At 44.6% G+C, this 27561-nt stretch overlaps 1 protein-coding gene and 2 long non-coding RNA genes across 14 annotated transcripts in view; 1 reads left to right on the top strand and 2 right to left on the bottom strand.

Moving 5' to 3' along the window:
- Positions 1-567: 567 nt before the first annotated feature.
- On the bottom strand, positions 568-6343 carry BHLHE40 (basic helix-loop-helix family member e40). The gene is made up of 5 exons (XM_005288517.4): positions 5928-6343; positions 5649-5718; positions 5110-5217; positions 3935-4058; positions 568-2871 (listed from the first exon to the last, which is right to left on the bottom strand). The coding sequence occupies exons 1-5, from the start codon at positions 6005-6007 to the stop codon at positions 2012-2014; spliced, it is 1242 nt and encodes a 413-aa protein (XP_005288574.1). The 5' UTR covers positions 6008-6343; the 3' UTR covers positions 568-2011.
- Positions 6344-6689: 346 nt separating this feature from the next.
- LOC112059489 (uncharacterized) lies at positions 6690-19487 on the top strand. 11 transcript variants are annotated; one of them, XR_006174337.2, is made up of 4 exons: positions 7591-7731; positions 8291-15438; positions 16158-16231; positions 18379-19487. It is a non-coding gene; the product is annotated as an uncharacterized LOC112059489 (long non-coding RNA). The 11 variants fall into 11 exon arrangements; XR_006174336.2 differs by having other exon boundaries at positions 18274-19487; XR_010589390.1 differs by having other exon boundaries at positions 6704-7731; positions 8291-8421; positions 10582-19487.
- Positions 12530-27561, bottom strand: part of LOC122173666 (uncharacterized) — a 49518-nt gene continuing 34486 nt past the window's right edge. For both annotated transcript variants that reach the window (XR_010589392.1, XR_006174342.2), the window contains exon 2: positions 12530-12811. This is a non-coding gene — a long non-coding RNA (uncharacterized LOC122173666). The remainder of the gene's footprint in view (positions 12812-27561) is intronic.

Here is a 27561-nt window from a genome sequence, read left to right as displayed (position 1 = left end):
TTCTAGCTACATCACAAAGAAACAAACCTAAATGAAGTGAAGGTACAAACCCAACATGGTCTCCCATTCTTTAAAGCTGAAAAGGTCAAGAGGTAAAAATAAAATGCAATAAATTAAACAAAAAATCCCACACTACAATAATAATTTTTGGATGACTTTGGGCATTTATTCCATCAAGGCTGTACCAGGGATAACTAAGACCGTGATTCGGCAACTTCTTTCCCACAGGCAGAGTGCTAAGCCCACATGGCATGCCATTTTGGTTGCTGGATTAGGTCACATGGAACGACATTGATCAAATATTTCAAAGAACAAGAGGCAAAGCCTTATCTTCCACAGGAAAATTATTATTTTATTAAGTATTTTAAAAACAACTACTTAACATTTACTCAAGATAAAAATATTTACAATACCCCACCTTTGAGAAGGCTCCAAAATATAAACACTGTATCCCTCCCTAGAGAACAAAACAAAACCTCTTCAAAAAACAAAACCCCCAAATCAGGAATACATTCATATTTCTCACTTCTTTATGCTCAAGTAGTTATACAAATAATAGACCTCTGAAACGTTTTAACTTTTTAATATATTTATATAATATATATATTTTATATATACATATATATTTATAACAAGATTTTACAAATAAAGGCAACAACTGTATACCAAAAAAACAATAATAAAATAAACATGAGAACACAATCTGCAATCAAGCACAGTGCATCTTAACAACTGGTGCAATGGTAGAATGAAATGAGCATCTATGTGACATTTACTCTGGAAACAATGTCTCAAAATTAATAGGGGAAAAAAACTGACTGCTTTTTGCAGTTAGTTTCTTTTAAAGCCTAATTGGACACAGTGTTCATCACTGAAGCAACTACTGAATCTGTGGTGCACAGGCCCAAATAGTTCTAAGATTTGTTAATAGGGAAATTTTCACAAATTCTAACTCTATTTAAAATAGAAATTTGGACTAGGGTTTTCGGAGGATCCTAAGAGATTTGGCCACCCAAATCCCACTGGGATTAGGTTCCTTTGGAAAAAAAAAAAAAGTTTTGAATTCTCAAAGGCACTCAAGGGGGCCAATTCAGTGGGTGCAACTCTGTTGACTTCAATTGAATTTCACCCTGTTACAAGAGACCTGGATTTGGCTCAGAAGTGAAACAGTCAGTTGCTGGCTATGCCCCCATTAATGGGGCTTTTTAACCATTTTGCTTTCGGATACACTAGACCCAGAGACACCTGTACAGTAGCAGTAAAAGAGAGGTCTAGAGTTAGGTGCAACAAGCAAAGGGATCCATGGGGATATTTTCTCTTCCCCTGCCCCAACTAGCAGCTTGAGTTATAGAAAGGGATGCATGTTAATTTATTAATTAGAAGTACACCATGTAAAGCTTCTAAGCAGCATCTACATTTTATTCATTTTGTTTTTTAAACATTCAGCAGAGGTGTGGAGAGAAACTTGTCTTCACTCTCCCTGAACCACTGACTGTGCGTTACCAACCAGTGATTGCTACTCTGAATCGTTTTAGTGGGACTAACACCAATGCTTCAACTGCTGTGCATGCATGTATCATTTCAAATACTGGCAACTGGGTGGGGTAACAAATCTGGCGGTGGGCCATTGCTTTGAAAAGCCCTCATCAGAAGTACCATATTTTTATATTCACAGACCCTAACACCTAAATCTGCCTAATGGAATATTTTTCACAGCTTTGAAATATAATCCTCACTGACTAAGTCAGCTGTTGCTCTCTAGATGGGGAGGGTAAAGGGTAAAGCACAAAGAAAACCTTTTTTTTTTTTCTCCTTTTAAACTCCCCCGAATGGCTAACCTGGGTGCTTCCTTCATCCTTTCCCACGCTATCTGACAAGTCAGAGAAAAGTGGATTTTGCTTCCTACTCTCAATGAACCTTTATCCCCACACCTCAGTCCAGCCGGTATATAAAACTGAAAGAGTCTCAAACTTAAAAAAAAGAAAAGAAAAAGAAAACGGTCACACTGTGCTTAGTCTTTGGTTTCCAAGTTCAAAGGAGGAATCTGCTTCAAAGCTTGAAGCAGAGCTGAGGAGTCGATAGGGGAATGGACTGGTAGTGGAGAAGGAAGTCTCTGAGGCATCAGGAGAGATGGCGAGATTTTATCTGGGTTCATTAGCCCTGAAAGTGCTGCAGCAGAGGCTGGGAGACTTGGGTACAAGACAGGCATGGAAGCCGGGTACCAACACTTCTCCAGCATAGGCAGATAGGCAGTTGCGGATGGTGGGATCAAATAAAAAGGCAGGCACAAAGGAGGCTGGTGAGGGTGAGGGCCCAAAAAACTACTTGAAGAGCCAATCAGATCACTGCTAAAATGGCCTTCGTCTTCTGAAGTTTCCATTCTGGTCCTTTTGGCTGGTGGGTCCTCAGTCTCTTGCTTAATAGAGCTTATTCTCTCTTGCATGGTATAGTTGAGTCCCGTATCCTTTGGAAAATACTGTTGATCGGCGTTTGAGTCACTTTTCTCCAGCTCTCCTCCATACCCACTGTCTGTGTCTGTGTCGCTCCCGCTCTGCTCTCCACTGGAGTGTGCAAAAGTCCTCTGTATAACAGGCACACAGTTCTTGCCATAACCCTCAGCAGTTTTGGGCAAAGAGCCAGACTTCTCCTTCAAGTCCACCGTTTTCAGGGGCGCATCTCCAGATTTTCGGCTGGCTCCGCCCTGGAGAACCTCAGAGGCCATTCGGTGCAGATGACTGACTAGCTGAGAAGATTTCAGATCCCTGGTGTTCTCATGCTTTCCCAGGTATTGCAGCACTTCCTTGGCACACATCTGGAAACCAGATCGAAACATTTCCTGGCTGGTATCAAGGTTTCTTGATGACAAGTCACCTGAGGGAACATTAACAGAAATAAATTAAAAATTAACAGAGAGCTAAATAGTTTTATTAATATCATTAAGGTGCACTGGGGAGAGGAAGAAATTTTATCTCCATATTAAGTATCTGTTACAAAACAGCTAGACAAGTGAATTCTACTACAATACGGTCACTTTAAACACCCATTTTTACAACCTCCCTCTAACAGTGAGTCTTTAAATATGTTTTTGATCCTATACTCATTATACGTGGCAACCACAACAGACACTACAGTTTAGGGAGAAAATTGCAAAAGGCAGCACAGCGAATCAACCCTGGAATCTCCTCAGAAAGACATCAGTTCCAAAGTCATCTTGCAAATCTGGCTTCTCTGCAGCTAATGAAAGTTAGGTACAAGGGGCCCAATTTATCCCTCATTAGCTGCATAAACCAAGGGGGATTAGGTCTAAAGTTCGGGACGTGACATTGGGTTTGGCTGTGTAATTCTACTGCATATCTAGTGGCTGTTAAAGCCGTAGTAGCCTTTCTAGAAAAGCTGGTTTTAGCCTGCCAGACTCAAGTAAGTGTCACAAAGAGAGGGGAAGGAGGAAACAGATGTAAAACACTGTGGGCCCTTAGATAGTCCCGGGCTGCAAAGTGTGCACTAACTGGCTTATGGAGAAACCAAAAAGAGCATGTAAGAGAGATGTTTTCATATATTAAGGGAGAAAAAAGTCAGGACCTGATCCAAACGCCATTGAAGTCAATGGAAAGACTCCCATTGGCTTTGGATCAGGCCCTCACAGTAAAACTGTACTATAAAATAAAATAACTAGAATCAGGTTGAATTTAAAACTATATTAAATTAACAGCTGGTTATAAATTAACTAAATAGAGGGATGAAAAGCATCTTTTTCATAAATCCACATGCACATAAAGCAGGGTGTGCATGCTAAATAAAAATTAAAAAAGACAAACTTACCCTCCCACCTCCCAAACTAAGTGCCATAAGTAGCCAGTATTTCAAAGATATTGAAAGTAAGATCACGAGACATTCTAGGGTTCTCACATGATACAAACATGACTTGAATACTCACCAGCTTGTAAACCATTCTGTAAAGCAATTATTTTCTGTTGCTGCTGCTCAATGAGATTAGTTAGTGCTTTCACATGCTTCAAGGTAAGTTCAAGAACCACCGCCTTCTCCAAGTGACCTAAAGTCTGGAAACAAATGGGCAGGTTAGTACTTATCCTAGAGCTGGCCACGCTTCAAGGAATCTTAAAAGTTTTCTAATTCATTGTGAAATGAAAAAAGAAAAACAGTTGCAATTTGGGGAACAGGGTTAAAAATGGTGTCTTTATTCAATGAAATCACTCTGATTGATTTTGAGCAAAAATCTTAACATTTGGAGTCTGATCCACATATTATGTAAACTAAAAAAAAATTTAAAGGGAAGGTTGCAGAGAAGGATACAGTTACATCCTATGGGTATTTTAGGACCAACTGCATAGCTCTCAGACAAGTATTTTATTTTATCTGTTCTGCTGCCCCTGCTGGCATTATGACCTTAACACAGGGGAATCCAGTCAAAGGGTTTCTTTTGAACAGTGACAGAAGAGGGGAGTCCTGCAGGATGTCAGCCAAAGTGGTTTTCCCCATAAACTTCTGCAGGGATTTTTTTCTTTTAATTTTAATCAAGCACCTAAGCCTTTATTCTTTTTAAAACAAGGCACCTCACACACACTAGAGAAGCAAAAGTTGCGGTCCTTAACATCTGGCGCAAAACAAGAACACAGAGAATCCTTTCAAATACTCAGAACAGGTAGCATGGAAACAAACTCTAAAAGGACTTGACTTTCAGTTAAGTTAGGGATCAACTTATAAATGGAATCCAGTAAAACTTCAGAAAGAGCAACATGGAACTTTTTCAGTGGCTCAAATGGAAAAACCCAAATCCCTCACATTCACATCAAGCCCACAATAATCACTTTTACATGAGGTTTCATTTTAACATTGCAGCAGTTCAATTCATATCACCCTATCACCACCAAAGATATACACTGTTTAAAAATGTATAGTATCTGGAAGGAAAGCCATTAGTAATAGACTGATCAAAGTGGCAAACCTGCCCAAATCGCAGCCTTTTCCACTTTGATGTGCAGTGCTCAGAGGAAACCTCTAGATGGCACATCTACCTGCACAGAAATCCATTAACCAACACACATCCCCAAAACGAAAAGGAGTTTGGATATTAGCCAGATTTTCACTTACTGTAAGTTTGAGATGTTCTGGTAAGAGATCTTTCAGTTGGGCGATGCACTCATTAATCCTATCACGTCTCTTCTTCTCTATCAGTCTGTGGGGCAATTTATAGGTCTCCTGGAAGCCAAAGGAGAAAATCAGACAAGACACAAGATGACTTCTAGCACCATGGATAGACACATATAGATCTCATGCTTTTGGGTACCCATGTGTAGCAGCTACTAACTTACTGATTTTCTGTCATAAGAATTATTAAATTAATGCAAAAATATAGTCCCCTCCCACCTTCTGAGCCTCAAATTCGGGGACAAGAGGTACAAGTGCAACAGTCTCAGAGCAAAAAAACCCCCAACAACTTTGATTCAAACTGTCTGATGTTAAAACAACCCCTCCTAAACCCCACAGCAAATTTTATAACGGTTAAATCTTAGTTGAGCTTTATGCAAAAGCAGATTTAAACCAAATCAGAACAGACACAAACGCATACAACTTTTTAAATGGACAGGTGTTAACTAAGAATGCAAAGGTTCCGCAATTCCTCCATTTACCTTATTGTCTTCACTTTTTTTTAACCCTCTCCTGGGCTTGTACACTTGATACATGTGAGAAAAGGCCAGCCTGCACAAATGACATAAAAATGCGATGGGTTATTATTATTTCCTGCACCCTGAGAGACACAAATGCGTCTGACAACGCTCCCAGCAGGCACAGGGTGAAGGATCTGAAGCTCAAGTCAAAGCCAGCGGCCAGATTGCGCCCGTGGGTTTGCTGGGGAGGGCACTGGGCGCTCTGGCCCCGAGAAACGCACCATTGAGGCGGCATCTTACCCTGGCATCTCGTTGCTCTCCAGCGCAGGCAGCTTGCCCAGGCAGGCGGGAGGGGGCTGGGCGCTGGGGATCATTTCCATTTCAGCTTGGGAGGCTTTGTAGGGGGGGCTCTGCTGAAACTTAGCCTCGCCGAAAGCAGCGAAATCAGTCAGCGCCGGGTGCGCGGCGAGCTCCTCGGAGAACCCCGCGGCTCTGGGCACCGCTGGCGTCGGGACCGGCTCCTGGGCTGCAGACGGCTCAGGGCGCGCTGCTCATCTCCGCGCGGCCGGGGCAGGGCGCGAGCTGAGGAGTCGCTGGGAGGCGGCAGGCTGGGTTAAATGGGAGCGAGTGGGTGGCTGGCGCTACGTGTTCTACCCTGTGACTCCCGGCACGTCTGGCGGTGCTGGGGAGGGAGAGCCCTGCCTCCCCCCATCACATGAGCCTCACGTGTTGGACAACGCTCTGGCCTCCCCCCCCCGCCCCCCTCCTTCCTTCCCCTCCCCTCCCCTCCCTCCGCGGCTGCCAGCGGCTCCCAGCCACACACGGCAGGCGGCGGCTGCAGCCGGAACGTGATGGGGCGACACCTCCGCCCGGCCGGGCTCTCCCGCAGATGGCTGGCGCGTGTGCCCGGCAGAGAGCGCGGGGGGAGGGGGGTCTCCCCTCACGCGCACCCGGGGGGGGGGAGCTCCCCTCACGCGCACCCGGGGGGGGGGAGCTCCCCTCACGCGCACCCGGGGGGGGGGGAGCTCCCCTCACGCGCACCCGGGGGGGGGGGGAGCTCCCTTCACGCGCACCCGGGGGGGGGGCTCCTCTCACGCGCACCCGGAGGGGGGAGTTCCCTTCACGCGCACCCGGGCTGCAACATCCCCAGCGGCGCACGGACCTAGCCCGGGATGCCCCGGAGGAGCGAGCGAAGGGGGCTCGTGCGCCGCCACCGCGCTCTCCTGCCCCCCTCTGAGGGGGGGTCAGTCCGGTCCGGCGGGGAACCCCCCCCCGCAGGGACCCTGCCTCTCCTTTCCCTCGCTCCGCTGGCCTGGCTGGGCTCGCCCCGCCTTACACGGGCAGAGGCGTCGGGCGGGTTGCGTGGCCCAGCCCTGGGGAATTCACAGGTCGCTGCGACCGGGCGGCGGGGGCGTCTCTCCCGAGGGAGCTGTTCCTCCCAGAGGGCAGGAGGGACACAAGCGGGGTGCCGGGGGTGGCGTGTGGGAGGGGCTGGTGCCAGGCCGGTGCAGAACTGCAGAGAGCTCGCGGGGGGGGGGGTGGTATGGCTGGTCTGGGGAGAACCAGGCACTCCCGTCCCTCCCAGTGGCTTTCTCTATTCAGAAAGCAACTTACTTGGCCTCGGGCACGTCACTTCACTACTTAGCTTCGGCTTCCCCCTCTGTAAAAGGGGTGGTAATAAGGTAACCCTAAATGACCTACGTCACAGGGGTTGTTTGGATTAATTAGTTGGTACGTGTAAACGCCCTCTGAAGCGGTGTTCTTCCCAGCCGTGTGGGCAGCACTCCAGGTTCATGGAAACCAGCAGAGGCAGAGCATGCCGGCTGCACCTGACTGCAGCGTGTCTAACTGATTCTCCACCTTCAGTGGGGTAAAACGGGGGAGGCAGGCATAAGATGACATGCCAAAAATGCTGCTTCTGAATGCTTTTGACTGAAAATCCCTGCAAGCAGCAGGGAGATGACTGTCACAGTGCCCCTGCTGCCACCACAGGCAAATGCTTTGCCACCCACTGAAAGAGGCTGGCTACTGCAGCTGATCCATTACATAATAATGGCAGCTTTCCAGTAGGCATAGACACAGAACATGCCACATCTGTCATCAGGTAATTTAGCTGTTTTTTTTTTTTTTTTTAAGTCTATAGTTTGGAGTAATCTTGATAAAATGCAGCATCGAATCTGACCAACTGCACTATCTTCCATGTGCATTTCTGCAGTCAGTGGGGAATACCCCAAGCCTTGACATTTGGGCTGGAATGCCGCTGAGAGTAACTGGTATCAGGAGTGCAGGGCTTTGTGTGAACTGTAGCCATGAGCGGAGTAGCACTCAGGCATGATGTGGGCTGAGGGGACTGCAGCTGAGCCCAGGGCCAAAGGCAGAGTAGCCAACTACCAGATTTAGTGATGTGCCCCATTGGGGCAGTTGTCGAGGTCAGTGGCTGATTTAAGACAACTGGTAATGTGAGAGGGGACATGGGGGGCAGGGAATCAGAGTGTAAATTACAGGACTGAGGCTGCTGTAATTTAGGCCTGATCTACATTTTAAAAGTTTTACCAGCATAACTGTATGATTTTTGTACTGACATATTTATGCCAATAAAAGCCCTAGTGTAGATCCATTGTAAGGCACTTACCTGTGTACTTGATTTCACTTTGCTGAATCAGAATAAGCCTAGTTAAAGCGGCAACACTTCTATCTATGGACGAGGCCTCAAACAAGGAACCAGGAATGCCCTGTACAGCCTCTGAATTCCCCAAGAGAAGGAACAGAATAACGGGGAACTAGGACCAGCTAGGTAAGAGTGTAACTGTTTGTTTTATATCTCGTAGGTGTCAAGCGAGGTTTAATTCTTTGATCTTTGTTAAGCAGCTGAGACTCGGCTGCCAGCTGTTCTGCAAAGGCTAAGGATGATTATAGTGAAGTGTAACTGCCAAAGCAAACCCTTTTGTTTTGGGGGTACATGGTCATTTCCCCTGCCACATGCTGAACAAGGAGAGGCCAGATCACCAAATAGAAGGTATATTTACCTAGATAAGGTAATAACAGAACTTTAGCACCCAGCGTTTGTCAAAGATTTCTCTATCTCCTCTGAGAGTCTTGTGGCTAGGAGCCTGAGGTCAGCAAGTACTTTGCTGGAGACTAGAGACGGCATTTGTTCTAGAGCAGGTGGCATGCTCATTTCCGGATACACCGTAATTTGAATGCATGTGTGGTGGCAGAAGTGCTAAAAGAGTTTAGAGTTGTAGACTTGTTACACTAGAAGGTGACTCAGTTAACGAAACTCTATCAGGACAACGTAGGCCCAAAACGGAGGTTTTATAAAAATCTTACTTGTCAGAAAGAAAAATTCCCCTGCGGTGTCTGCAGCCTAAACAGTACAGTATAGCTACTGACCGAGAACCACAAAATGCAGCTAACTGTTCTCTCACTGAGTATTGTCTCATCTGTGTTTTACAGCCCAACCCTGCAGTTTCTACCAAGCATAGCATTCACTATCCTGATCAATCCACTCATTTCAAGTGTCTCCATGGTTGGGCCCTTCAGCCATGATCCTGCAAACTTAAGTATGTGAGTAGTCCCATTGACTTCAAAGGGACTACTCGTGTGCCTAAAAAGTAAAGCATATGCATAAGCATTTGCAGGATCAGGGAGTTAGATCAAAAGCTCTTCAGAGCAGGAATTGTCTTTATTAATGTTAGCTACCGTGGTACTTAAATAAATTCAATAACAATTATTACAAAAGAGAAACTAACTCTGTTGTTAATTGCTAAAGCGGAGATTTGTAATGCAAATAAATAGTGGAAAAATAAATTAGACATTTAAAATCCTTTGTTTTAAAGCTGTAAGTTATTTGTACCACAGTTAAGGGCATTTAAAAATCATATATAGATATAGCTATATAATTTTTAGCTGCTAGCATACTTTCATTTATCCCCCTCTCCATACTTCTCTTTATCAAACAATAGAAATAATTAGGGTTATGGTAGGGGATTGCTAATGGAAAATTCTAGCTTTCTGGTTCAGGGCCAGATATTTTTTACCTCCTCTAAGTTTTAAATTTAAAGTAAAAATATATTTGAACTAGTTCATGCCCACTGGTTGTTTGAGTCGTGTATGTTCTTTGAGACAGTATATTCCTGCAATGGATGGTGACCTAGAAATCCAGATCAGAGGTAATCCCCCATTATTTAGCCCTTTTACTATTGGTATGTTTGCCAAACAATGCTCCATGTCAGATTTCACTGATGACCTTAAGGGTGGTTGCCAAGGATTTTGGATTCCCCCCTAAAAAGAGAGTCCCAATGAAGTTATTACATTCTTGGGCATCAAGTTAGATTGAGGGAGAATTAAATTACACTTTCATGAGGTGCCAGGCACAGCTTTCACAGGCTGATGCAATCATTAATTTGTCACCTTGATTTTGTTTGCAGAGCCATTTCTCCATGGCAGACTTTTTTTTACAATGCCCGATTGAAGCTATAATGAAATGTTAAAAGTAATGGCATTATTTTCTAGAGCTATTAAGGGAGAATCTGGCATTTCCAATGGTTGTTATAGAGCATTTAATGTCATAGGATAACAACAACTTGTGTCCAACAAGGATTTGTAGTTGTTTACAGATGTGTTGGCAGGAAAGGGTTTGGCTTTTGTTTTCCCAGGTGTGCAGAGGTCTGGCTAACAGCACTGAGTTAATGGAGCTCTACCCCGGAACATTTCCCCCCATAATTATGGCAATGGTAATTTTGGGTAAAAAGTTCTTCAAAGCATTGGCACTGATATCTGATTTAAGAATATGTGGAGAGTTAACAGATGGGCAGTGGATTCAGGCCTGCGATAGAGTTACTGAGGGAGGTTTTGTTTTAAAATGTCTCTTACTTAATATACCCATGAAGGCCAGGCATGTGCCCATGGGCTGTAATCAAATAACTGACTCTCCCTCTCTCATTTCCAGCAGTCTCGTTTCAGGTTACTGGCACCGGAGGTTAAAGAACATCCACGTCAAATACAAAAAGCCCTTTGGTAATTAAGGGTATCGAGACTAGGCGGAGGAGAATGGAAATGGCTAGCTCTCAGCACATGATAGGTCTAATCTAAGGGCCTGTATAATTAACATACATTACTTTCTGCAGGGGTAAAGGTTTATATGGGATCTGGTTAATTCTAATATAAGAGATAGTCCTGTCTGCATTACACAGGAGTGGCGGAAGCTAGGCTTATTTCCCGGCTGGTCTTTAGTTAGTAGGTGCGGCAGTTCTGTTCCCAAGGCAGGCAGGTCCCAGATCTCAGTTCCAGTGAGAAGAATGTTAAAGGGCTAAGGGAGGCAACAGGGAGTTGTCAGGTAGACAACACAGCATCATTCATCAAGTACTGACAGCTTTACTGGAAACCAAAGACAAAATGTGCAATAGTTATGCTCCTGGGTAAACATAGCATTCATTATGTCATTTTTAGGAGTGTTCAGGATCAGTGACTCAGTTGGTCTCTAAACGAGACCTAGGAATGTTATTTCTCAATATTGTCATGGATGAGTCTGAGAATCCACATTTATCAGTCTACAAGATGGATGTAAAAGGTTGCAATGCATGGGTTAGCTACATAGAACATTGGATACAGTTCTTCATCTAGTTCTGCTTGGTACATCTTCAGATACTTACCAAGGTTTGGATTTAACCCAACCAAGTATGCCACCTTTCGATTCATTTATACGTGGATCACCAACTCAATAGCACAGCTGAGTGTGACAGAATATAGGATCAAAAGATTCATCCAAAAAGTTTGAGACATTTTATTCATATATAAGGATTACCATGGCACTGATCACTGTCATATCTAATTTGTGGTTTGGAGACAATGAGATTGTTCTAGCTGTTACCACTGAGATATTTGTGTTCTTTGATAAAATACTAAAAAAATAATTCAATGAGGTTTAGGTCTGTGGCTACTCTGATGTCCTAGGTCAGGATCCTTCCCCCAGAAGGACCCATGGATTGCTGTTGGTGATGCATTGGCTGGAGGATGCCAAGCTAAAATCATTTAGTAAAACACATGAAGTGGAATCAAGTGAAGGTTGTTCTTCTCTTTGTCTGAAGATGTTTGCCAGTACTGAATGTGCTAGTGGGAGGTGATATGGGAGGAAACTAATTCATAATAAGACTTTTGCCCACTTTGAGACTGTTTAAGGAACTGTGGCCAGCCTGGTGCCAAAAAAGGCAAATCCATATAGCAAAGAAACAATGGAGAGCCACAGAACTTGTTCTGTTTAACCATTTCTTTGCTGACTGACTACTGTCTTGTGAAGTAAATTCAGTACATACACACACACACACACACACACTTTACTGGCAGTGCTCCACCAACTGGCTTCATGCTGTAACTTCTCACGCATCACTGTCTTATTGTAGTAGAACAGGGATGGCCAAACCATGGCTCGTGAGCCACATGTGGCTCTTTTACAATTAAAGTGCAGCTCTCAGAGCCCCCCTATTCTCCACCTACCAGACTACTTGGAAGAGCTCGGGGCTTCTGCCCTGCGGTGGGGTGCTGGGGCTAGGAGCTTCTGCCCGGAAGGGAGGGGGTCTTGGGGCTTCAGCCCTGCAGAAGGCACCTGCCAGGGCTCGGGGCTTCAGCAGGAGCAGGGCTAAAGCCTCGTGCCCTAGCAGGTGCGCCCTGAGGGGTAGAAACCCTGAGACCCCCCCAGCCCTGCAGGGCAGAAGCCCTGAGCACCGGCTCTCGAACTTCTGAAGATTATTGTATGCAGCTCGCAGGGTCAGTAAATTTGGCCATCCCTGTACTAGAATTACCAGAATCTGAGAGCCATAGCCTCAAGCATCAAGGTATTACCCCCTTGCTGTGATGGCCCATTCATATTTCAAAGAAAGCAATGGAATTTTTCACTTGACCAGAGCTCAAAGAGCCGGGAAGCTAGGACTTACTTGAGTCATTCTTCAGGATTCAAGCAGGGAAGGCTGTAGGTGGGAGGAGCAGTACTCTTAGGCAGGTGTGGCTGTGAATGTTGTCCTGTTCTGGAGAATGAGTTGTTTTCCCCACTGAGAGACAGAGTGGTCTAGTGAAGAGGCCATATACTGGAAGTCAGGAGATCTGGATCGCATTCCTGATTATGCCACTAACTCCATCTTTGATGTTAGGCAAAGTCACTTAACATCTCCATGCCTCAGTTTCTCTATCTGTAAAAGAGAAATGATGATACTTTGCAAAGTGCTTTGAGTTCTATGGATAAACATAGGACCTCATTTATTACTATTGTTAGTCTTTCTATTTTAGTAGCATCCAAATGCCCTAATCAGGATTGAGGCCCCATAAGGCATGGATACTGTCTCAGAGTGTTTTTTATTATTTCCACTTGACATAGGTAAGCACAACTGCAGTCCCAGTTTGGTTAGGTTATAGCATTGAAGCAAGCCTTTAAAACGTGCTACTTGTGTAAATCTATATAAAAATATACCCAATAAGGAACAAGTAGAGCTGTACAATGTGTTTGCCTTCCAGTTAATGCCAGGATAGGGGGGCACAGATCAGCATTCATGTCTCACTCCCCGTCGGTATCCGGCCTGAGCCGGGGAACCCAATGATCCAAGCAGCGGACCCAATTCGGTGATAAACCCTACTCACATGCCACCTGAGGCACATTGCACATACTCTAAGAAGAAGAAGAATGCCAGGTCACTCATACCTTGCCCTCCTGACCTCAGACACTGCCTCCTGAGCAAAGTGAGGGATGACTGCTCATCAGTTCAGAGGAACTTGCCTGTACTGTGAATATCATTAACATCAAGGACACATTAAGGACTATTTGTAATCGTTTGTCACCAAGGTAAACAGAGAAGCAGATTTGTGAATGAAGCTGATTGGACCGAAATATGGGGTGCAGCAAGAATAGAGACATTTTTTAGATGTTACTAGAGGACAGGGAACAGAATTCTAGGATGACCTTAACTCTCAGCGATAATAGAGTAGAACAAGCCCATAGTATTTATATGGACTTGTTTAACATTCCATGCTGTTTGTAGGTGTATACGTGGGGTGTCTGTGTTCTCTCTATAAGAGGATTTCTGGGCTGTCTGTCCCTTAGGCAGCACCAATATTAAGGAGATAAAAGATTTTATAAATGAAGGCTGCAATTGTTCGGATGTGCTGGGAACTATTTCTAAACATGCACATTGGTGACTGATTTATACATGTTGTCTGTGCACTGGAAGAGGAAAGAAAGATTTGCTGGTACTTAGCATAACTGTTGCAGGAAGAAAAAAGCAGTGGAGAAAGGTGTGGCAGTGTGTTGTGTTATCTGTCTGTGCTTAGTAATGCATAGCCTCCTTCCTGCAAAGATATAGGTCAGACAAACTATGCACATAATTATAATTTTTCCTGGTCACTCCAACAACTTAAAAAATCTGGATCTGAACACACTGGCATCACTGAAGTAGTTTGGATCTGTAGCTAAGACAGTATCACAGGTCATTTTCTCTATAACAAACCAAACACCTGCATCAGAACCCCCTTGAATTTTCAGCATGGCCCATCTGTATCCTGAACCAGATGTGTCTCATGATGTGGAGATGGCATAACTGTCTCTGTAAATTCATCTGGAATACACATTAAAGGAACCTAAATGGAGTATGTAGTATTCATGGTGGGTTTGTGTGTAATCAAAATTATATGCAGTTTTGCTCACCATATTCCTTAGATGTGAAACTATCATTTGTAGTATTGAGATGCCCATGCAGATGTAGCTAAAATCCTGCAGTCATGTTTCCTAATACGAGAATAATCTAACTACCAACTACAGGAGAAGAGATCCATAACTAAGTAGAAATTACAACCAATTGAAACGGGGAAAACTAAAAAATAAACCTAATACACAGTTTCCTTAAGAAAAGGACTCATGGTTAACAAGTGTCACCCATGATGCCCCCCACACTTTATGTAATGGAGTTTTAAAATAGTTTGGCAGCTTTTTGAGTGGAACCCAAGGTGGAACAATCCCTGTCCCAAGGATCTTAGTGCATCTGCAATTGGTACTGATGTGCCATCTACAGAGCAAAAGTCCCCACATGAATTCTCACCTAATGCCAAAATGGAGAACAAATGTTTCATTTTACAAGTATTGAACAAAGATGGCATCAGGTGCCTCGGGTCCCCAGATATCAAAGTGATCGTTTGATTTAAGAATGTAACAATGAGCAACCAACTGGTAAGAAACAGCTAAGGACCAATATCTAATTGAGACCAGCTGGTGTCCAGGGTTTCTACGTATGAATTCAATTAGTCTCTGCGTCAGTAATTCTCTGTTCCCACCCTGTCATGGTTTTGGAATAAATACTGTACTATTGCCATGGATCTCCAGGTGCTGAGTGTGTGTCCCGTAGTTATACAGTCCTTGTCTAGTGATGGCTTTGTCTTTTTCTTTCTCTCTTTTTAAACTCTGCTTTTAGATTCTGTTCTCTGGCTTTTCATGCTTGGAGGTTACCCGTATAATTGTGAGCCAGTGAGAACACAATAAAAGTCATCATAAATTCAGGATCACATGGCATCTAGGTCTGATGTTCCTTCTTTTACCATTATTAAGACGATAATAAGCATGTTTACATTTTTATAATAATTTTGCACTATGCATAGACAGCCTAATTCTCTGTTGTGCTTAAGCCCCTTTATGTTGATTTGGTAGAATAAAGGATCCTTAAACCAGAAGGCAGCAATCACTTCCAGGGACTGCCCCCGGTGTGAGAAGATTCCCTGGCCAGCTAGAGGTGTCAGAAAGACTTACACCAAGCTCCTCTCTGGTCCCCAGTGCAGGGTGTGTGTCAGAGGGGAAGGGCTGTGCCTTTAAGGGATCATTGTTGGACCAAATATAAGTTTGAGCTGCTGAGCAGCCATCAGTCCTTCTTAAGTCAATGGGAACTTCGAGCGCTTCGTACATCTGCAAATCAGGCCACTGCATTAGAAGGAAAATTTTCAAAGGCACACATGGAAGTGAAGCACCCAGCTTCCATAGACTTTTACTGGGAGCTGGACAACTAACTGCGCTTCCTACCTTTGAAAATCTCCCTCTGGAACCAAAATATGTATTTAGGAGTCCTTTGAACAGTTTGCCTTAAATATCTGAGACTACATTTCTAACCTAGGCAAAATGCATTCTAATTTCTGCAATGCTGAATACTGGCTCCTCTTACTCACAGTGCCAAACTTCACTGATAGTATTGCATCTGAAACCACCAACTTACACTTATGTAACAGTAGCATGGTTTTAAAAGATGCTGTCCTTGTAATAGGACACATGAGGGTGGAAATTACCATTTGTCTGACCGCTACCAAACTTTAGAGCTGACAAACAGCTGTTTTCCTGTGTAAGGAAGTTCGTTCATGCAGAATTCAGAAAATTAGCTACTATGATCATTCAAATCTAATCGTTGAGCTTTTTAGCCCTTTTTAAAATATATATATTTAAAGGTGTGGTTCAGTACCCCATGCTGTGTTTACCAAGCTGTGTATTTACACTTATTTACTACTTTTCAGAATTCAAAGTGATTAGGGAAAAATGGAAGAATTCATGCTGCAGGACAGGTCTGAACAAAGAAGAGCAGAACATGGTATGTTGCAGTTACATGCTGGAAGAGCACCCTTCTCCTCTGCATTCTTCTAAGTCACCTTCACCAAAGACAAACTATCAAAATACTCCTGAAGAGAAATTTTATTGCCCTAAGAATGAGCACACTTGTACTAAATAGCAGATATGCTAAACACCAATACTGGGACAGGCTACCCCTTATGTCCCCTAATAAAAATGTTGCCCCAATATGCCTTTTCAAATTCTACAACTTAATCTTCACCATTGTTAATAGGCCAGATCTTCAGCTGGGGTAAATCAATGTAGCTGTACTGAAGTCAGCAGAGCTATGCCAGTTTACACCAGTTCAGATTCTGGCCCAATATTTTCAGTATAGCTTTCAGAACAGAAACATTTCTAGTGACACGCGACTTCATATCAGTTTGTCATCTTAAGGTTTTATGATTGAGAGAGTTTTTCTATTTAAATCAATTCCTCATTATTTATTTATTTATTTTTAAACAAACACATGTCCACATATTCTTCAAACACATGCATCCCTAGTACATTGGATTTGGTACGGGCTAGAAGGGGCAGGGGCACACTGACACATGCAGCTCAGACTCCCTCTCCCAGCGCAGCGGCTGCTCCATGCAATTATTGTAATTGCCAGCAGGGACGGCGTGCTCGGGGAGGGGGCGTAGCAGAGGTGAGCTGGGGTGAGGAGCCCTGCGGCAGCTCCCCACCCTCGCTGGGGCACTCCCCCCTAGGGTTACCATATTTTAATTTTTAAAAAGGAGGACACTCCATGGGGCCCTGGCCCCGCCCCAACTCTGCCCCTTCCCCGCCCCCAGCCCCGCCCCAACTCTGCCCCCTCCCCTGAACACTCCGCCCCCTGCTCCTCCCCCTCCTCTGCTTCCCGCGAATCAAATGTTCACGGGAAGCCTGAAACAGGGAGGCAGCAGGCAAGCTGGGGCAGGGTGCGGCGTGGCGCAGCTCAGTCCGGCCCCCCTGGCCGAGCGGCTCCCTTTGGCGGCCGGCCGGCCGGCCCAGGCCAAGAGGCTCTGGCCCCGGTGTCTCCCGCCCGGCTGGGGCCCCGGCCCCCGGCCTGGCCCCCAGCCCTGCACCGCGCCAGCCCCTGGCCCAGCACCACGCCGACCCCAGTCCCGGCCCCCAGCCAAGTGCCCGCGCCCCAGGCCCAGCACTGCGCCCAACCCCGCACCGCCGCGCCCTACCTCCCTATTTTCCCGGACATGTCTGGCTTGGGATTTCCCCCCGGACGGGGATTTGAGGCCCCAAAAGCCGGACATGTATGGGAAAATCCGGACGTATGGTAACCCTACTCCCCCCGCGGCAGCTCCCCACCCACCCCCCCCAGCCCAGGGAACCATGCGGCAGCTCCCCACCCCAGCTCACCTCTGCTCTGCCCCCTCCTCGAGCACACCGTCGCTGCTCCACTTCTCCCGCCTCCCAGGCTTGCAGCACCAATCAGCTGTTTGGCACGGCAAGCCTGGGAGGGGAGAAGGATTAGAGTGGGGGCGGCATGCTCGGGGAGGAGGCGGAGCAGAGGAGAACTGGGGTGGGGAGCTGCCGCACAGCTCCCCGGGGGGGGGAGCTGCTATGCGGGGGGCACCTCAGGGCAGAGGGGGGGAGCTGCCGTGGGGGGGGTGCCTCAGGGCGGGAGGGGTGGGGAGCTGCCGCAGGGCTGGTGTGGGGGCGCAAGGTGGAAGTTTTGCCTAGGGCGCGAAACTTCCTTGCACCAGCCCTGCCCCTCTGCAATAGGTTGGGGAAGATGTGGGGTAGCTGGCTCAGAGGGTGTATTAAGTGAAATCTGTAGACCATGCTCCCTGGTACTAGACCCTGACCAGAGTGCCAGAGCCATGGAGAGTCTGCTGGGTGTAAATCTCTCATCCCAGAGTTGTGGGGTACGGGGACAAAGGTTGCCTTTCAGGGCTCCTCTCCCAGACAGCACTTTTTCATTGCACACCTAAGCACAGGCTAAGGTTGAGCTTTGGCTCCAAATCTTTGCATTATTTCTTTCCTTGTTCAAGAGCCACTTAAAAAATGTCTTTGCTTTCCATTCAGGAGAAGTGCAGGGACTTGGCTCCTGCTGGAAAGAAAGTGCAAAAAGTGAAGCTACTGCTCCCTGTGAGCTCTGCTTCCTTGCATTTGATTTCATTTTTATGTTAGCAGGGAGACGCTCATTTACTGCTTGCTGCTGCCGTTTCTGGAAAGTACATGTTCCAGTTGCAGTTTCCTATGGAACGTCTTTACCAATGAAGAGACCATCAGGATCTAACTGCTGTATCTGGAAACCCTTGGGGGAGAGAGGCACATTTCTAGCTTGTCATTCTGCCTGGATGAGATTGGAGGCTCATTACCGAATTAGAATATTATAAACCTAACAACACACAGCTAAATTTCAGGTTTCCAAAGTCATTCTTCATAACTCCCCCTCTCCCACCCCCTCCCCCACCCAATAGACTGCAGCCCCTTTGTCAGATAAACTTTCTAAAGAACAGCACTGAAGAGGAAGGCAGGAGGGAAAGAGCAGCAGAGTGGAGTGATTAGAAAATGGAACAGGTTCTCATTGGGGTGCAGAGCATGTACGAATTACTCGAGACATTATGGATGACAGGCATCATTTCATCCTGGATCCCACCGTGACTGTAAACTTGCTCATCTGTGCATTTGCTACAGGCCTAGAATATTTTACAGTTCAAGTTATCCTAAGCACCGTTATTTCCTCCTTTTTCTCAAGAAGGCTCTGGAATAGACACCTGATCAAGAAGACCACTGTACCCATTTTTCCTTCATGATGGAACTGCCTATTATCGCTGGCTTGAGGAATTGGTGGTGGACTACAGCGCTGTACGTCACTAGTTCAACTGTGACGCCATTCAGCATGAATAAAAATTGGTGAATTATGAGAATGGAATGGATCCGGTACCTATAGCATTTTTTTAATACTACCCTAATCACTGTGGTACCCAAACTCCTAATGACAAGAATTGCAAAAACAACCCAAAATGTGCTATTAGAGGTTGGACTGCTTAGTGCCCTTATCCATTGAGTGAACGTAGAGACTCAGTTATCCTCCTACCCGTATGGACATTTGCTCCAGGACAGGGTTTTGGAGTAGCATGGGAGAAGCTGTTGTTGCTCTATTTGTGGAATGGGTGTGGCATGGACATCAGCACTTCCATCTCCTGCATTAATTCGCTTATTTTTTAAAGGAATGTTAAAGAATATGTATGTATGTGTATAAATATAAATAAAATATTACCCATTTCAAGTTACTTTGAGACAGATTAGGAGTCAGCTGGCTGTAGCCAAAGTTGTGACTAGCATTTTTGGGAAAATACCTTATTGTATCAAAACAGGTCAAGTGTAACGTGAAATGCATGGCTAGGGTGTGCAGAGATGCAGTGCAGCAGGACTGTGGGGTTTTCTCTTTTAAACCAAGTTTCTGTTATCCCTGAAGGGAGAACCAAAGTCATTTAACTTCTTAACATAAAAGAAGAGACAGAAGGAAAACTTCCTCCTTTGCCTCTTTCAGGTTGTGGCATTTCTAGAAAGCTGCTGAATCACATCCTTATGATACATCGTCATGGAAATGGGCCCCCTCAGATTTCACTCATGGAAGCAGCATCCTATTTACTTACATTTCATAGATGGTTAAGTCCAGAAGAGACCTTTCTGATCATCTAATATGACCTCCTGCCAACACAGGCCATAACTCCTGCTTTGGAGCAAATTTATTTTCACCAGTACTCCCTACTATAATATGAAACTACATTATTTCTAAATCTTCCTTTAGCGTGTGTGTGTGTATATATATAAGCATGCACACTTGCATCTAACCTTCCCCCCTCCTCATTAGATTCAGGCCTGGGTGTGATGCATATGTTACTCCTGGGGGAATTCTGTGTCATTGCGTGTGCACAGAATTTATGTCCTCCCACAGATTTCTTTATTTCCCAACAGAAAAATGATTTCTGACAAGGAAGCAGAGGGAAGCCACAAGAGCGGTCACGCAGCCCCTCCCTGGCAGCGCAGGCAGGTTGCAGTCAGTTGAAAATTAAATCACCACCGGTTGGGGGCGGGGGGTTGGACAGTCATACATGAGAGAGACACTCTGTCCCTCGCTCGCTATTGCAGCATGCTTGGCATGGAAGGGCAGGGCTTTGGGGTGTTTCTGAGGAGGTAGGCATGGGGCAGGCTCTGGCCCCTCAGGCAGAGCAGAATGTAGCACCCTGCCTGATTAGTGAGTTGTTCCCATTGTCTTTGTGAATTCCTCCAGGAGTATAAAACAGGTGTAAACGTTGTAAGGCTCCTTTACATTGCCAGAGTGGTGTAAAGGACAGTATGGCCTTATAAATGCTTATGGTGCTTTAGGGATTAGAACTGGTCTAAATGTTTGGACTGAAAATTTTCCTATCAAAATGTGCTCCATGAACTGTTTGCTACTGACCTTTATGGAGATGGTCAGTAGCCAAAATAAATTGTGAGTTTGATTACCCAGCCCTCACTTGTTCTTCAGTTGCCAATGATGTAACACCAAGCATATGGCTGCATATATGGTTGACTAATAACTAGAAATAAAAAGGGTCAAACCTAGCTACATTACCATTAGGCAAGGGGGCTTGAGGATTTCCTCCAATGCTCTCCACTCCCATTCTCCATACATTGTATTATAGTTTAAATAAATTACTGAAATAATTGAAACCAGAATGATTATATTGCATTATTTTGACAAACATGCAGAATTTTAAAATATTGTGCACAGAATTTTTAAATTTTTGTGCAGAATACTCCAGGAGTATTGTGTCCAGCATAGATACAATACATGTTTAGAAAGGAATTGTACTTTCACAGCCAGACCTAAATTATATTAATAGGAATTCAATATATATAAAAATATGTTATACTGCAGTGAAACATATGTCACACTGAACCATTTATCTGCTGTAACTTACTAACTAAAATGGGTACAGGATATGGCACTTAGTTAGATCGACTTTGATTAATTATGTAAATGTCTAAGCTGGTTCCAAAAGATCTGCAAGCTATGTGTGGCCATGTATGTGTACTCAGTAACTACACCAGGGGTCAGCAACCTCTGGAACACGGCTCGCCAGGGTAAGCATCCTGGCGGGCCGGGCCAGTTTGTTTACCTGCTGTGTTGGCAGGTTCAGCCGATCGCGGCTCCCACTGGCTGCAGTTTGCCGTCCCAGGCCAATGGGAGTTGCGGGAAGCGGCATGGGCTGAGGGATGTGCTGGCCGCGGCTTCCCGCTGCCCCCATTGACCTGGGATGGCGAACCACTGCCAGTGGGAGCCGCGATCAGCTGAACCTGCCAACATGGCAGGTAAACAAACTGGCCCAGCCTGCCAGGATGCTTACCCTGGCGAGCCTCATGCCAGAGGTTGCTGACCCCTGAACTACACAAATGTGGTACAAAAGGCCCCCATCCTGAAATCAGATCCACAATGGCAGACCCTTGTGCCCATGCAAATCCAATTGCAGGACTGAAGTCTGAACCATTATTTTCCATTTAGCAAAAATATTATGGCACCCTTTTTTTAAAAAAAAGAATGAGCAATAGCAGCTTACTTTACATAGCCCCAACTTTTCAAAAATGACTAACACTTTTAGGGAGTCCTCATTTTTGGGATACTCAACTTGAGACAATTGAGAAGAGCCAGAATTTCAGAAGGTGGGTGCTCAGGACTTTCTGGAAATCAGGCCCCTATAAAGTGCCTCAGTTTGAGTCCCTAAAAACTTTTGAACTAGCTATTTTGAAAATTTAAGACATCATCCAGAAGAATCTCAAAGATTAATTCACACCATTTTTTTCCCATCCACTGCTGCAATGAAGCCACCCAGGCCCATATTGTGGGCGTCATTCTTCCAATCGGATCTCTCTCTAGGTCCTCACATCCCGGTTATGTCTGAATCTTGCCGATTCTTTCTGCAGAACATCCCTAAGATATGGCCTTTCCTGTTCATCCACACCACTAAAACACTCATCCTGATTCTCATCATCTCATGTCTCGATTACTACAACAGCCTTTTCTCTGGCCTTGACAAATGCAATCTTGCCCTGCTCATACCCATTCAGAATGATGCTGCAAAGATCATTTTCCTAGCCCATCACTTTGACCAAGTCATCCCCACTCTTTACATTTCCCCACTGGCTCCCCCTTCTCTGTCACTTCAAATATAAGCTACTTGTCTTCACTTTTAAGGGCCTTCATGGCCCATCCCCACCCTACCGATCATCTCTGATTCAGTATCAAAATGTCAACTTCTACCTCAGATAGACCCATGATGCCAGCATCCATTGACCACTAGATAATTTTCAGACAAGAGCTTTTGTGCTTTCTCCGATGCTGAACCTTCACATTTGGGAGGAGCTCCCAGTGAACAGCGACAAAGCTACCTCATTATCCTCCTTAAAACTCTCCTTTGCCCTGATGCTAACCAATATTGTCTCATTGTTTTCTTGTATTCCTCCATCTGTTTGTCTGTATCCATCTTTTTTGTCTCTTGTCCTAGACTTGGATTGTGAGCTCTTTGGAGCAGGCACTGGCTTTGTGTTCTGTGTTTGTACAGTACCTAACACAATGGGGTTCTGGTCCATGACTAGGGTTTCTAGGCCTTATGGTAATACAAATAAATAAATAATAATAATGATTAAATTTCTGTTAGCTACATAAAAATTTTAAGTTCATGTCTTTCATTTTTTAAGGAATGCCCCTTACAATCTTCAGAGGGAAGACAAAAGTTCACTGACTTTATTAGCTATCCAAGAGGGGCAACTTTTGCTATAGCTGCCTGGAGTTTGGTTTGATCAGGATGTTCAGAGTTTTACTAACCCAGTTTTGCTGACACTAAGCACTGCCAAGCTTGATATTCTGTGGTGCTATGGCCTTGCTACAAGATTCCCCTCCCCCCCTGCCCCCCCCCGGGATGAATACAAATAAAAGCAATTCCTGGAGTCCAGTCCATGGATGAACTTCAGCAGTGCTACCAACTAAAGAAGGGGCTGTTCTACAGATTATCTTAATTGATATTTGTTAAGGAAATCTCTCTCATAAAACTGGAAGAGACCCTGCCACCCAGTAGTCCATATCAACACCAAAATTAGAGTGGTTTGAGGATAGCTTTATTTAATTATTTATTTATTTTAAATAAGGCTGCCACATTGTGACTAGATACACTGTTGAAATTCAGCTGCCGGAACTATGGAGGTGGGAGACCTTTATTTAGCCTGATCTTCCATCATGAAACCTCCTCCAGATTTCCAGCACAACCGCTGTCACAACATATGTCAGACTGCTGACTAATGGGGCCAATTCAGTTGATCCTGATGACCCCTTCATTGCTATTTAGTTGCAGTTGTCACATGATCTGCTCTTACATTAGGATGTTTTATTCTGAATTAGGGATGTTGAAAAAGCCTCAGTAGAATTGTGCAAAATTCAAAATTTGTGCTTTAGAGATTCTCCCCCCCCCTTTTTGGGGCTGTGTGTGTGAAAAATGCATGCTGTTCTGTTTGGCACAATGTCACACATCCAAGATTTTACTCTATGTGAAATCTCTATTATCTAGCCAATCTCCATGGCTATTTGCTCCTTCAAAACACATACATTTTGCATGTTTTCAATGCAAAAGCATATTCATAACCAGAATTGATCCATATTTCACTCAGAACATTATTGTACCTTAGAGGATGTTTTAAAAACATTATTTGGCTTGTAACAAAAAGTGAAGAAACAATAACAAACTCCATGATTTTGAAGTAATATTTGCATTTCCGTCAGAATAATTTGTACATCTGTCTCAGAAGCATCTTGAATTGTCATTTTGTTCACCATGTAGCAACATCTAAAAGTGTGACATTCCACAGCACTAGAGGTTACCACACCCATTACCAAAATCACACACAACTGTCTATGCAGAAAAGGGGTTTTATATGAAAACTTCCAACATTTCACTCACGCTATTCAAAAATTCAGAATTTGGGAGGGAAATTCCCTGGCAGGAGCTTGTGTTTCTGTTTTCATAAGAAAAGTGTCAGAGGAAGTTTCATGAAAGCAACTGCACATCCTGCTTTATTATACATGGAAGTGCTGGACTAGTCCCTAAATTATACAGGTAAGACATTAAACCTGCCCCCCTTCTTTGTACCTAACCTCAGCAAATGTTAAACCCAAGATGATGGTGATGATCTTTTCCAGCTGTTTATTGCTGACCAGTCCAATTATTGTCCAATTAAAATGAATAATGATTGCCTGAATGATAATCCTAATGCTGCCTTTTGTCCAATTAATATAGGGTAATGGGCACTACAAAAGCTCTTTTTACGGCGTCTCTGCCATTTCCTGGTTTGTGGATGGTGGGAGAAGCTCCTACCCTCCAGCAACACAAGGGTTTTGTTTTTGACAAGGGAGAAAGATACACATACCCCTGCAGCTAAGTCTAAAAGGGAAGCAGCAGGTAACAGCCCTCTGGCCAAGCCAATGCTTTCTCATATCAGGTTGCAGAACTGACATACCCTTTCAGCCTACCAGCCTGACAGACAGCAAGAGGACCCTCCATCCTAGATTCTCTGTCAACCTGGGGACAAACTCACATCTGGTGGGACAGCACCTTGGTTGCCCACCCTGGCCTCATCCACCCTGGTCAGCATGTGCATGTGCAATACTCCCCAAGCCCAGAAGGAGAAGCCCTGGTTAATCAGAGGTTCCAACTGCACCCCCAAAGCAAGAAGCAAATGAATGAAAACAGGCAGGATAGGCCCCCTCTAAGCACCAGCTCTGAAGCAGAACAAAGTTCATTCCCTTGGGGTGAGTGTAGCAGTGGTTCTGTCATCTGATCTATCAGCTGAGGCCTGGGAAACATCCTGAAGCAGCCCAGGAGGCTTGAGAGGCATCTTAGCAGCCCAGGAGGCTTGAGAGGCATCTTAGCAGCTTTGTACTGATGCACACAGATTTCCTCCGAACAGCTCATCTTGCACCTAGCGCCCTCCTGTATAGAGGGAGCATGTCTGAAACATCCCCACACCCAGCTTCCCTGGCCCCTGTCCAGGGCTCCCCCTCTGACCACAGATATTTCAGCCTGTCAGAACGGATTTCAAGAATCTGATTCTGGCAGTTGCATTTGCAGGCCGCTAAAGGCAATTTGCATCACGGTAACATTGAGAACTAGTCGGCAAGTTTCAACGGCTGCATGGGGTTTTCTGACCCCTTTGTAACATTGCAACACCTGGTACCAAAAGAGAAGGTAGCTCACACACATATGCACAATCTCATTTCTGAGTTGTCATTCTGGATTAAGGCGTTCACCACTGGCTATTCACACACCGCATGTTTGTTTTAGTGCTATCCTCAGGAAAAAAAAGCCTTGAATCATGTGACCAACATTCTCCAAAAACAGATCCGTGCTGAGCAGAATTATTTCAACAGTTGCGAATTACCTTGTTTTTAAAATATTTCAATTCGTTTCGTCAGCCACGTATTCAGAGAGAAGCAAACACCCATGGCTGGTTAGTCCTATAAGCTATCGGTGTCCTATTCCTGAGCAGGTGTTTTCCCTGATCCTGACAGGTGTTCAGCACTCATGACTCCCCAGCGGCTTCAGGCCCTTGGGGCGTGAAGAAGGGAGGAAAGAAAAATGAGGAGAAACGCTAGTATTGTGAGCACAGGGATGGACAGTAGAAACTCTCACAACATACAGTTGTTTGGTATTAATTGTAGGTGCCTCTAAGGGGAGATAACCTTTCTTTACTGCCTCAGAGGCTGCTGTGAGGTTGTAGGTAGTGGTAATGATGAGGGATATGCATATGCAGTAGAGATATTGACCTTCCCCTTTTAGTGTCTTGCTACCAGGACCCCTATTTTTCTCCTCAACGCCAGTCATTCTGCATGTCAGAGTCTCACAGAGGAAGGTTAGCAGGTGACCGTTTAATGAGAGGAAGTGACTCACTGGCTTGGGTGGAGGAGAGTTCCCGGCCATCAGGGCAGGATGAGTGAAAGAACAAACTCTTCACCCTAACTGCGGGGAGTAGCAAAGAGAGGAAGTGAAAATTAGGGAAGTGGAGTCAACTGGCAAAGGACAATGTGATTATAAGGTCAGAGAAGTGGGGCGGAGTAATTTATGTACTTATTCTGAGATGAGACATAAAGACAAGCTCTTGTTCCCATACCCTTCTTGACAGGAGAAGGGGTATCAGCACTGACATCTTGGCCAAATTCCAATTTGGGTAATTATATTATGCCCATCTAAATGACTCCCAATATTTCAATTGGATATGGGATTCTTCTTCACTTCCTATTGCCTCGTACTGTCAATCAGCTGTCTTGTTTCATCCTGTATTTTGTGTTTTTTACATTGGCTTCAGTTGGTAAAATGCTCTGGGACTTTTTATGAGGAAAGACAAAATGTAAGTTTAAGATCATTATCCTCTCATGGACATTAAAATTAACACAGAGATAACGTAATCCCTTCAGTTCTGAAAGCTCAGCATGGTCCAGGGTTTAATTTTTTTCCTGTCATTGTTCTAGTACATTCTTGCACTCCACCAAAATATCTTAACAACTGCCCTCAAGTGAATACAATGCTGTAATTTTTATTACTGTTGAACTGCTGTTGATTGATTGATGTTCAGTATTTGGAAAGAGAGAAAGAAAAAATGCAATAAGTAGCTATTAGTTTTATTGAAAATACAGATTCTTTAAGAAGACTACATTTCCCATCGGGCCTCAAAAAATCTGATTTTTTTTTCACGAGCCTGCAATGGTTCATCAGTTAAATGTTTGATTATGGCTGGTAATGCCCTAAGCAACACAGCAATACAAAGTCAGTGCAGCTCATCAACCTCCCAAACTGCCTCAGGAAAATAATTAGAAACCTTGAAAGTGAAAATCATGGGGCTGAAATTAAAAAAAAAATAATCATGAGACTAAGGGCTTAACAGCCATGTGCATTTCAGATGGGCAGAATGACAAATGCCCCTAAAGCAAAAATACTGTTCAAAGCAATGACTGCACTCACAAGTCAGCAGAGCAATGAGGAGGATTTCTGTAATGCAATGAGAATAATTGGCAGGCTCTATATCGGTCTGTATTGGAAGGCCAGTGTAAAATTATGCCCAAAGCTGAAGGAAAATAGGACAGTTGCGATCAGCTATACAAATCTTACACATCAAGATGGTTGAAATTTTTCACTTGAGTTTTTATTTGATTAAATATGGCCTTTTTTTAAAAAACAAAAATTTACTGCAAATTTTTTTTCAAAATGTTCCAGTTTTTCAGCTAAAACAATGGAAACGGAAAATGCTTTTTCAGTCTGAGTATTCTCCCCCCAC

This window comes from Chrysemys picta, chromosome 7 (assembly GCF_011386835.1).
Source record: "Chrysemys picta bellii isolate R12L10 chromosome 7, ASM1138683v2, whole genome shotgun sequence".
Taxonomy (NCBI): domain Eukaryota; kingdom Metazoa; phylum Chordata; order Testudines; family Emydidae; genus Chrysemys; species Chrysemys picta.
This window is presented reverse-complemented; position numbering and strand designations above follow the sequence as displayed.

Excerpts from the sequence above, each read along its gene's own strand:
- BHLHE40 (XM_005288517.4), bottom strand. The coding sequence starts at position 6,007 with ATGGAAATGATCCCCAGCGCCCAGCCCCCTCCCGCCTGCCTGGGCAAG. Across the intron at positions 5,218-5,648 it reads AAAAAAGTGAAGACAATAAG|GAGACCTATAAATTGCCCCA; the intron begins GTAAATGGAGGA and ends TTTGGCTTCCAG. Across the intron at positions 2,872-3,934 it reads ACAGAATGGTTTACAAGCTG|GTGACTTGTCATCAAGAAAC; the intron begins GTGAGTATTCAA and ends ATGTTCCCTCAG.